General features: G+C 29.1%; 1 protein-coding gene across 2 annotated transcripts in view; it reads left to right on the plus strand.

The window, feature by feature from the left end:
- The first annotated feature begins 7,197 nt into the window (after positions 1-7,197).
- LOC105624804 (Y+L amino acid transporter 2) overlaps positions 7,198-12,898 on the plus strand; it is a 15,312-nt gene continuing 9,611 nt past the window's right edge. For both annotated transcript variants that reach the window (XM_012206155.1, XM_012206154.1), the window contains exons 1-2: positions 7,198-7,440; positions 7,835-8,081. In XM_012206155.1, the coding sequence (XP_012061545.1) occupies positions 7,198-7,440; positions 7,835-8,081 (490 nt within the window). The remainder of the gene's footprint in view (positions 7,441-7,834; positions 8,082-12,898) is intronic.

A 12,898-nucleotide genomic window follows, 5' to 3' on the forward strand; every position in this document is an offset into this window, starting at 1 on the left:
TATATATATATATTTATGGATTATATCGCTATTAATAAATTTGTCAAAATAGAAGGAGTTGAATAAATCATACTAATTTTTATATTGTGCCTGTAAATAAAATAACATAAGTGTACATAGATAAAACATGATTGAGTAATTGAATAATATTTTTAATTACTATATTTGTATAAAAAAGCATGTTTGTTCTGAATTTTTTTAAGATAACTTATTAAAAATTATTTACATATATTATTTGTTGGATTTTAAGAAAATTTAGATCTCTCTTCGTAAAAATTAATGATAATTTATTAGAAGTACGATTTAAAAATCCAATGATACAATTTAACGACTCAGTCTCCAAATCGTACCAAAAGCTACTTAAAAAAACTTTAAATAATTTTCAATTATTATATAATTTTCAATTATTTTATAATATTTTCGTAAAAATGTTGTTTTATTATGTTACCAATGAATCAACGTTGCAACGTTTGATATAAATAAAGAAATATTTTGACTTCTTCGATGCTTTTGTTTTAGTAATTTTTGTTTTTAATCCTAGAGTAAGTACGAGAAAGAGAGAGAGGGAGAGAGAGAGGGGGGGAGGGAGGGGAAGAGAGATAGGCGACTTTTCCCTATAGCCCTAAATCATGTGTCATTTAATTGTACTGCAGATTAATGTTAAAAAGTTGTGTCAAATGTTTATAAAAATAATTCTTCTTTGAAGGGAACCTTGCAAGCAATGTTCCGACATGCTCCACTGAGCATGAAGTATAGATTTATTCTATTGGATATTCATGGAAAAAGAAGCCTCGCAATTTCTAGTGTCTTTTCATCATTTTTATTTGCTTCAACAATTTATGTTTATCCTCATTGCCATAATTCCATCTATCGTCGTAGATGTAAACGGCTGCTGGGTGAATGATTCAACGCTTTGATTAGTATTGATGATCTTTCGAAGAGCCACTTAAATTCTAACATTGCTTTTTACATTCACGAATCCACTACATCCAATCCAATCTCTTTTCAATTGTCAATTGACAAATAAATATTAATTACGAGAAAGGGCAACGAAATATGAGATAAGAAAGCAACAGCTATCAATCTTATTTTGCCAACTAAGTTTTATCGCATCGTAAATTTCGCAAGACGTTCTGTAAAAAAATATTGAGTCTGATATTCGATGACTTTTTTATTTGGGAACTCCGTGGAAATATGGTCTAAGTATAATCGGCAACTAAGCGATCGTGGCAGATTAGTGGAATCAACGTAATGACGTTGATAGTTATAGGGCGCGGCGCGGGCTCGTCGATTGATCGGCGAATCGAACGACCGCTGAAGTGAACTATTATGTGTTTTGATATTTTATACTAATGAATGCGATTAATAAACATACGAGTAGGCATACTACATCACAGAACAGGTTTTTGCCGAGGTTGTTTGTCAGACGATAATGAAGGTGTGTCGATAATTGCACATGCGATTGGTCGAAAGACTGGATAAACATTGTGATAATGACGCAGAATTCAAATTAATTTCGCGGTTATGTACACGACTATGTGCTCTCCAAAACTTACCCACTAGTCATATGGCCGCGTTTGCGACGTAACGTCAACTTTGATCATACGAAGCAGTGAAATTATACAAAGCATGTGAATAAAAAAGCATTGAGCACTAAGGAAGGCTTCCGTGATAATGGAAGTCAATTTTTCTTTTTGCTGTGAATTAGTAAATTGTAAAAAAAGTAAGTAAAATTTAAATCGAACAGAAATAAAATTGGTATCGTAAATATAGTAATAATAATAATATTGTTTTGTCTAGCTGTTGTTGTGTTTTGTTATAATATAATTGTAATTTTTTTTATGAGAATGACGTGAGACAGGAAAATCCTTTCTAAGATTTTCAAATCATAAACAAGCACAAATTATGCTTATTTACGTAAACGTTCTTTTATCTTGTATGTTCGAATAAGTGCCATAAATACAAATTTCGCTTATACGGTAATATTAACATAACAGAAAATTATATCAATAATAATAGCAATAAAATACAAGATGTTCAAAAAAGGTGATACCAAACTTTAGGAATATGTAGTACTCATGAAAACAAACTAAAAAGTTTTAATAAGCAATACTTTAAAAATTATTTATTTTCGAATTATAAAGCAAAAAATAAATTTAATCTATAGAAGATATTCAATGCTGTTCTCTGTTTATTTCACCACACAATTCGGCATTTTCTCATTGAAAATCGAATATTTTCAAAGATTTCAATACAGATTTATTTCGTGTTTGTTGACAATAGTATTCAATTTGCTGTGTCAGTAGTTGAGTCAATTCGTCTAATGTATCAAGTAATGTTAAACATATATTTATAACATATAAATCCCAAATGTCGACGATATTCGTATTACGTTCAACCTTAGAAGTAAGGTTCATAAAAGAGTGTATACGAGCGATCGCATATAAATACGTTTATATATTCAAAATAAATGGATTATTCATTATAATAGAAAATGCTTTATAACTAAATAAATTATTTTTGAAATGCTTATTAAGGGTCCACAAGAGAGACTATAGAGACCTAGTTAAAGACGAATTTCTTTATACCGAAATTATGGCTAAAATACTGGATTAATCACGTTTTAATTGCGATATTTGTAATCAAGAAAGACTCCTGAAGAACAGAGCGTACAGAGCGATTTTTTTGGAAAAAAAGCAAAATAAAAATTCTAATATCTCACCTCATATGTACTAAGTGCAATTCAGATGTACATAATCTTATTATAAAAAAATTTTCAACAATTAATTTGTAAAATCCGATTCTATACGAGCCTTCCCAGCAATATAAAAAAGAAATCTCAAAATATTTTATAAGGAAATATTTTTTTAGGAAGAAAAACTAACATAACTGACTTAGATCTGCACTCATGTATGAATTTTTTTATACTGAAATTATGACTAAAATATTATATAATCGCGTTTTAATTGAGATATTCGTAATCAGGAAAAGCTCTTGAAGGCTCGTACAGAGCGATTTTTTGGGGAAAAAGGCAAAGTAAAAATTTATTCTGATATCTCACCCGATGTGTACTGTGCAGTTAAGGTGTACATAATTTCATTATTAAAAGATTTTCAAGAATCAATTTGCAAAATTCGGCTCTGTATGCGCCTTCGCAACTTCATAAAACAAGAAGCCAAAAAGGTTTTATGACGTTATATTCAGAGTTGGGTAAAGTTAACTTTTTTAACTAAATTAAGTTAAAGTTAATTAACAGCCTTGAAAATTTAACTTAATTAAAGTTAATCCATAATGAAATTAATTGAATTAAGTTAATAAAAAAAGTAATTGAAAAATTAAAGGTTAAATTTGATTCGAATGAACAACCAAAAAAAAAGAAAAAGTTTGATCATTTTACAATTTTTCATATTTTTCCTTTCCCACAGTATATTTAAAGAATTTGATTATTTTTGTTCACAATTAACGATTATACAATATAAAATTACTAAATTATATACTCATTAGGCTTTCGCATTGTATCTGAAGGTTGACTTAAAAAAAATCAACTTAAAAATTAATAGTTACCGATAAAATGTAATTAAATTAAGTTAAGCATAAAGACAGATATCTGCACCGTAAATAAGAGGCTATTTTATTCATTAAAATGTTTTTAAGAATGAAATTGCAAAATTTGATTCTTTAATAGGCTTCGTAGCTTCATAAAATATAAGTCAAAACAAGTTTCAGTTTGGGAAAAAATTTCTTCTACGTGACTTAATATATGGTAGAGTCTGATAGAGTCAGATTTGTAGCTACACAAATGTGAGGTGTAAATGAGAGTTGGATCCTTTTGATTTGTCGAACTGTTGACTTTTTGGTTATTTTGACGAGTATTATATATTTCTAAAGTTTAATACCACCTTTTTTAAAAAGACACCCTAAATAGAAATTATATCCTATTAAAAGGGTAGAATACTTTTCCACCTTTAAAAACTATGCCCCTTTTTCTGGAAAAGATCTATAAGCTACAAAGATTGAATTTTTTGTAAATAAAAACACATATTTTTTGCACTCTTAATCACAATTTTTTATTTTATATTTTACTGAAAAATACTCCTTTTTCCTAGGCCTTGGATAGCAAGTAACGTTTCGCGATACCAGAAATATCTTTAACTTAGTTTATTAAAAATAAAAAATTCAAAAAAAATACTATATATTAGAAAATCTTAGTATATTAGAAATTATATATAATCTCTACCCCGGATATGAGTTTTTTTTTTAACAAAATGGGCGGATTTTCAAATTTAAGGTAAATTTCTATAAAAATTTTAATTTTTTTTTTGAAAAAAATAAAGAAATAAGAAAAGCATCCAATAGGGACTACAACTTTTAATATATTTTAAAATCCTTTTTGAATTTTTTGTTTCACATGAACGAGGTCGGAGACATGGTACTATTTCTAGTACCATGGTGAAACGCTGTGCAAAGTCTAGGAGAGAAAAAAGTATTTTTCAGTGAAACATAAAATAAAAAGTTGATTAATCGAAAATTAATCTTCATGTATAAAAAATTCAATCTTTGCATTTTATATATTTTTTTGAAAAATCATGAAAAAGGCATACTTTTTAAAGCTGAAAAAGTTCTTTGCCTTCTTAAAGGAAGCAGAATATTATCTGTTCAGAATATTATCATTTAACGTGTCCGGATATTTTTGGATCTGAAGAGAAACTTTATTAAGCGAGAGGGGGGGAGAAATTGTTAACTTTAATTTTAATAAGAAAGATGAATCTTTAAGAAATGTATAAAATTCTTGATTATTGAAATTAAAATTAGTTTTTATTATTATATATATATATATTGTTTCCAAAATAAATAATTTCCAAAACAAAATTGTTGAGTTTTTCTGCTGTTCACACTGTGTTCATTGTGCGCGCAGAGAACTTTTTCAACTACTGTATTGCTTTTTGGAAATGATACATATTCTATGCTGTTGCAATTTTGCCAAATTTATAAAATATCTTTCAAAGATCTTTTTGTTATTATATTGCTAAAATCTGAACATTTAACACGTTTGGCGGGATAGAAGAACAAGCATCTTAAAAGCGAGACCATCGAGAATGGAACATCTGATTACATTATATTAGAAAGAAACACGATTAATATTATTACACACAATTTTCAATAATTTTCTTCACTATCCTAAATACAACTCCTTTTGGAGGCTACATGTAAATTACACACTTTTTTTTTAATAATATCGGTATTAGAACGATCGAGGTGCACATTCAATGATTATTTAATTTTAATCACGCAAAAATATATTATATATTTTGCTGCTTCAGCTAGAATTATAGTTGTTTTTTGTATCTGATAGAAAATTATGTATCATACGCGTAGAATTTATAACACAAATCTAAATTCTATCTCTGTCATCTATATGATTAGTTGCAATACATATCCAATATTATAGTACTTGTTAGAAATTTATATTTTAGCTATTTTTCGTACTTAGATAATTTCTGCTACAACTGCAAGATCACTTTTTTGATAAAGACCTATTATTTGTATAACTGATAAGGATGGCAAGATTCAGTGAATTTTTTTTCATAGGACAAACTTGTCTGCTGTACGCTGAGAATCGGTAAAAATTGGAATAAAAGCAACCTTTCGCCCATTCAGAATGCTCGCTTATATTCTCACGCACAACGAGATTCTTCTATTCCTAGATAAATCGACACAGTTCGTTACGAAAGATCGTGTTCTCGTCCCGCTTTGCGCGATTGTTAGATGCATTATTCAGGAGAAATCCTTCGGAAGTAGTCTTCGGCAATGAAATACAGAATCGCGATTTATATACGCGTATCGATCTTGTTACTTAGAACTGATGAGAGGAAAAATGTGGAGTCTTCGCGTTTTATTTCTCGTTTTACAAGATAACATTGCAAATTACGTTATCTTTATTCTGGAAAATGCAAATCATCTCACAAAATAAGATATCATCGGTCTTTAAATAGCTTGTAATATCTCGTGAATAAGATGTAAAATAAAGAGTGCTCATTATTTCAAAAGGAAATTCTTTTCTCTTTTGATAGAAAAGAAATATATCTTTAGGAAATAAAAAATACTATAAAATGCGCATGAAGAAGGAATGATTTTTCAGTAGTTTACGTGATTCTTGCTTGCGTGATGAGGTACAATTTTTGGTTTATTCTAGCAGTGCGCGGATATAATCAAGATAGAAGGGTTGTCAATTTGTTACGTAATAAGACATTACAATACATTGCACATATATCTAAAATTGCAACACTCTTATCTGCACGATCTTTCTAAGGAATTGTCTAATGAAAAGTCAAGAGGATACACCACTTGGCTGGATCTTTGTTGAATGTCGAGTAACAGCGTAAAACGAGAACATAACATAACAACATTAATTATCATAAACTTTACAAAACTTTGAACAATTTTCCTTATTATTCTAAGGTAAAAAAAACAAGATTCAAATGTATTCATAAAATGTATTCATGCATAGACAAAGGCTTTATCGTAATGGCTTTTGAAATAGATAAAAGAATATTTTCATGTACATCTGGTTTGTTAATATTTCCACAAAAATATATTTGTCTTAGCGATACATCTTAACGATAAAATTGATCTAATTGTAAGCTGTATTGTGGCGTCGAAAAATATTCGCACTGTATGTTCCGTCATTTAAAGTAATTTCAAGATATCGTGATAGCATGACAAATTCACTCATAAATTCATCTGCTCCACACATACAAAGTATTTTAATTTATAAATAAAAGTAAACATCAATAAGATAGTGATTCTACAATCAACAAATGATTTTTCTCATGATTTTTCTTAGCGTAAATGATAAATGTATCTATTATTATTTTAAAGAGAGTGTGGATCAGATGTTATATAAAAATTAAATTTGCGATTTTTATACTAAGTTCTGTTATCTAATATTCAATATAATTAATAAATAAACATTCACTAAGACTAATATGTACTTTTTTATAATGGCGATATAATAAACATTTATAATAAGTTTTTTTTACTATCATGTACATTTTACCATAATTTTACATAAGACGATAACTGGTTCTATTTACTCGAGACAATATCAAAAAATAATAGAAAATGTCAAAAAGATTTAAGAAAAATATTTGACGAATGAAAAAATGCGTACATAGTTCCTTGTGCATTTCAGAAAGAATGTCGAAATCAGGGAGCATTAAAGATGGCGAGAAGGGGCCCTATGATCCGGTCCCTACTGCTGAAAAGGGCAACGACGAGATTAAGCTAGAAGCAAAAATGTCGCTTCTCAATGGAGTCACCGTCATCGTCGGGTCCATCATCGGTTCCGGCATTTTCGTCAGTCCAACGGGAGTCCTTAAATATACCGGAAGCGTGAATGCGAGTCTTCTCGTTTGGACGGCGTCCGGAATTTATTCTATGGTACGCATAATCTATCCCTTTCTTTTTTTTCTTGGAAAATTATTTCTCGATGACTTTTGTTCTGTCGATTTTTATTTAATTAATTTCTTCATATCTTTAATTAATTTCTTTATATCTGATGCCAATGTGTTAATTAAAGTAATTGCTTCTTGGTAGGTTTACAAATAAAAAGAAGAATGATTGATAATGTCTGTATGAATAAAATATTTTCGTATTGAATTCGAATTTTTCAATGTATCAGCTCACACTATTTACTTTAAATAACAGCATAGAAATTCAAATTGCAAATCAATTCTGATAAATACATTTCGATGTAAGCAGTGACATATATAATAAATTAAATGACACGTGTATTAATTAAATTCTTGTGTTTTTTTTCCTTATCTTTCGACAGATAGGAGCTTACTGCTACGCCGAGCTCGGTTGCATGATCAAGAAATCGGGGGCGGATTATGCATACATTATGGAGACTTTTGGACCTTTTTTGGCATTTATCAGATTATGGGTTGAGTGCATGATAGTGCGTCCTTGCAGTCAAGCTATCGTGGCCTTAACTTTCAGCGTTTACGTCCTCAAGCCGATTTTTCCAGACTGTACGCCACCCGATGAGTCCGTAAGAATGCTCGCTGTCTGCTGCATATGTAAGTAGATAATAAAAAATCGAGGGACAAGAATAAAATCCAGAGTCTCTCTGTCAGTTATGATATATCCGCGAAATAAAACGAAGCAAAAAAAATTATTTCTTTTTAGGCTTACGGGAAACCTATTTAAAAATTTTGACCTATGTGCGCTAAATATTTGTTATAGTAAAAATAATTATACGTATATTATACTTAATATAGAATTGATGCATTTAGTTCTCTGTTTTTCTGCAGAAGTTGACGAAAATGAAAGGATTTCGCAATATTGTCTAACGTGTAGATCGAGTTCTGCATTCGTAAAATTTTCTTTTTCCACAACTCCGTTATATTAATTTATTCAATATATTGCTTGCAATTAACATTACGCAACCGAACTCGGATACTGAGCGGATATCTGCATACGAAGGAACGCAATGAAGTTTTATAAATTTAGTTTATCCACAGAGTAGATATTTGTTGCACGAAATTGCAATCAAAGCATGGGAGTGATACCGCTCCTGTGACGATGAATAATCGCGGTACAATACCGTATGGGTGATGATTAAACTTAACTGACTCGCGCATCCTTTAGTAGTAACGATTTCAAACGGGCCGACACAATGTGACTCACAAAAAATTCGTCTTTCCCACAGCAATCGTGTACCTGACTGCGTCAAGAATGTTATCCCGGGTGATTTTGATTTTCGTCTATATAATCCTCCGCTCTTCCTCTCTCTTCACCAGTCGTTTATCTTTCGACTTGTTCTCAGAGCTCCTCTTTGTATCACCCGAAAAAGCGATCGTCCATCAAGATGTTATAATTTATTATGCATCTAATATAACAACCGATTAATTTAATTTATTTCTAATTCATCTTTCTGATTTGTCACTTTTTTTATTTATTTTCTTTCGCGTTTGTTTTTTTCTTCTTTTAGTTTGCCTTTCCTTTCTGCATGCGAATTCCATGCATGCTGATTCCAACTATCGTGTTGGCTTGATTGCAAAATTTAATCGCTTACAACAGATCTTCAGCAGATCTTATTCGAATAAAAAATTTTTATTTCATCTTTTTATCGTTTTTTTTTTTCGAGATGTGCTGACTACAAATTGTGAGCGTAAAGTAAGTTAGTCTCGCAATCTTTTTTCGGTTCAATATCTTTTTTTATTTGTACAAGTTATAAAAAAATTTTTAAATATCTTATCTTTTCTTATCAACAAAATAAGAAAAAAATGTTTTGAGCATTTGTTTGCATTTTTAAATGTTATTTATGAGATATAATCTTTAATATTTTACAATTATATTTTTGTCATCAAAACATGTAAAACAGAATCTAATATATAACATAAATAAATAAAAAATGTAAATTGCCATTTTTTTACAAGAAATTCATATTAGTTAGCGTAACTATGTAGCAACTGACAAATATAAAAAAATGTTCATGTTAATATATACTAAATAAACGTAACTTTTGTAGTACAAGCAATAAGATACAAATACTTTTAATAATTATCGCGCGCGCGCGCAAGTAAAAATCTATTCATAAATTTATTATACGAAATTATAAATCAATTTCTAATTTAAAATATTGGATAGTAATGGATAAAAAAAATTGAAGATCTCTCCGCGCACGTTTAGAGAAATATCGCATCGAACGTAAGTAAAAATTTTCATTGCAAAAGAAATGCTGTTAGGTTAAAGAAAAATGATTTATAGAAATATTTTTTTTATTCATACAGCAATTTGCTGGATCGTGTCACTCGAGAGAGATGAAACTACGAGAATTTACGATGAAACCACTTATATGTATCTCGAGGAAGCTGCATGTATGTACGGAATTGCCTGAGCAGTGACATCGACAATATTCTTGACAACCTTGAGCTTCCCTATGCCATGTATTTTGACCTTGATGTTTTGTTTCCTCTGCTCATTTTCCAGAAAGGATTCTGCTATTCTTTTCACGTAACAAACATGGTATAGAGCGCAGTTCTTAGTTATGTCGACACAGTAAATCACTAACAAGACACAAGAGTTTAAAAAAGAAGCTTCGAAATAATCCTCTAAAATACAATATAACGATAAAAAAAAAGTAAAAGGGCAAAATTAAATTAGACTAATAAACAATATAGTTAAGAAATATATAAAAGAGATTCTGATTTTTTTGCAAAATTACAAGATTTATGTGACATTTATTTACTCTATTTAATACATTCACTCGACATAAATCTTTTTTCTGTTGGCGGAGTATGAAAAGCCGCACACACGCGAAGCAGAATGAAAAATAATTTTTAAATTAATAAGTATTTTCTCCTTTTAAGTGGCGCGGCGTGATTGTGCAGCAAATTGTGATTCGCATCCTTCATACGAATAAGCGCGATAATGATACCCTTCCCACAGATCAAAATCACACTCCTTTTTTCCGCCTTTTCTTTCCACAACGTAGAAATCATGAAATAGCATATGTGATTTTTATTCCCTTTCAATTTCCGCGAACAATCGCGAATAGCGGGAGAGACTCGGGCGTACAATCTGTGCGATCGAATGCTAGTTAATATTGTAATAAAAAAGAATTCGTTCATGGTCGTCGATAGGAATAAACAACTGGCGAATCATGTCACTGGACTGATCTTATGAACGTATTCTCGCGGAAATCCAAGGATGCACGTAATTTTTCACGTGTTCTGTGTTGTAATGTTCACTTTTTTTCCGCGTTTTCGCGGGCGAGTTCAATCAAATGCGTGCTAATCGAGTATCATGAAGTATTCTCATAAAATATTTTTTTTGATTGAAATATCATTAATAAAATTCAGAATCTAATAATATATTATATCTATAATAGAATTAAATATTAATAGTGTATATTGGTACATAATGTTAAGATAACTATTAATTCATTGTTATTGATTTAGTTAATTATAGTATAATTATTATTGATTTAATCAATTTAATTATTGGTAATTGTAGTTTGTATTTTTGAAATAGTCCGGATTCACTGAAATTGAAATAAATTGAGAAATATACTTCTTTACATAATTTTACGAGATATGTTAAAGGCTAATTTACACAAGATACACGATGCATATCATGCAAAAATTTTATTTTTAGAAATTTACCATATTCTGCGGACGAGGATACGATCACGAGTAAGCGTATCGTGTTCTTCTTCCGCGGTTGCGGTTGTTTGACTACGCATTTCTTTTGCTTCGATGTCACCCCTGCAGATCGCATTACAAATACGCAGAAGTAATTGCATTTCAGTTATTTTTTCTAGGAGACAATTGACGAAGCATTTCTTTTGTAAATATTTACGCGAGAAGACGATTGAATAAGCCTGTAAATATTTATGCGAGATTTGCTCGTTTCTCTAAAAAAATATTTGATGAGAGGACATAAAAAATATCTTTCATCAAATATAAGAAAAACAAATTTGAAAATATTTAAAAATAAAAAATTAGAAATTTATTAATTGTATATTGTTATGTAATTGGGATTTAAGGAAAAACTTTAACCATGAACTTTATCCATGATTAAAATCACTTTGTCAGGTAATAATTAATTCTGAAATAAAAAAGCAAATAAAAAATCTGATATGATTAACATGTTATGATATCGAACTCATAATAAGCATAATAATTCTGGAATATACAAACCGTAATGTACAAAAATGTATGTCACATTCGCAATCGGTACGATTTTCAAAGAATATATTGTTAGAAATGTAATCAGCTTCCTTTATATATAAATGAAGCTTACATATAAATGGTTAGGAACGAAATTAAAAATAACGAATGATTTAACTAAAAATTAAGTTAAAAATTAAGTAGTAACTTAAATGTAATGTACATTCAAAATTTATGAAATTTAATGTATTTTTAATAAAATTTTATGAAAAGTTAATTAAATTTCATAAATTTTCATGAAAAGTACATTAAATTTTATGTACATGTACACAAATATATTTTTTAAATACATTAAATTTAATGTAATGTCATGAAATTAAGTTCAAATTGTGTAACTTAAAAGTTAATAAAATTTAAGAACTCTTTCTTAACAATGTAGTTCCAATTAAGCCAGTCTATCGTTAGTTGAACATACAGATTTTTCTCGTTTTTCTCAACAAAACAATTGTTGTTCTAAATTTCGCATAAAATTGGAGAAAAATGCTTTGAGATATAAAGTAATGAGGTGATTATTCTAAATTTCACGTAAAATTGCTGGAAAGAAATGCTATAAGATATAAAGTAAAGAGTTGGTTATCGGCGACGTTGTCAGTAAAGCTTCTCTATAGTATTTGAAGAAAATAAGATTCCGCCATATAGTCTTCTTTTATTCCTTCCGATAAATCGTTCGACAAACCGGGAATAGGTTTTCCCGTGAAGGAAAATGAATCGCGAATGTATTCATTCTCGATGCTGAGAATATCATTTTGAATAAATGACGCGTCGCGTTTTCAATATTTGATAAGTCTATCAATCATAAGTATTTCAAATAAGATTATAAATTAGTAATAAAGTTTCGTCTTCAGGGAAATCTAAAAACTATAAATTTCTTCGACATTTTTCTCTCTTTTTTAAGAAAATTTTTTCCCATTTTCTTTAATATTTTATTCTTAAATTAAACATTTCAAATAAAATTAGGAAAAATATACTGCTAATATTATTTCATTAATTAGCAAAAAGAATATTTAATTGTGAGTATGAATATTTAATATAATAGTGGAAACAGTATTTAATTAATTGAAAGAGATTTAGATTATACGAAAAAGTTCTACCGTACTTTATATTTTATTTTTTATGTAGATATATATATATATATATATATATATATATATATATATATA

Source organism: Atta cephalotes (genome assembly GCF_000143395.1).
Source record: "Atta cephalotes unplaced genomic scaffold scaffold00089, whole genome shotgun sequence".
In the NCBI taxonomy this organism is placed as follows: domain Eukaryota; kingdom Metazoa; phylum Arthropoda; class Insecta; order Hymenoptera; family Formicidae; genus Atta; species Atta cephalotes.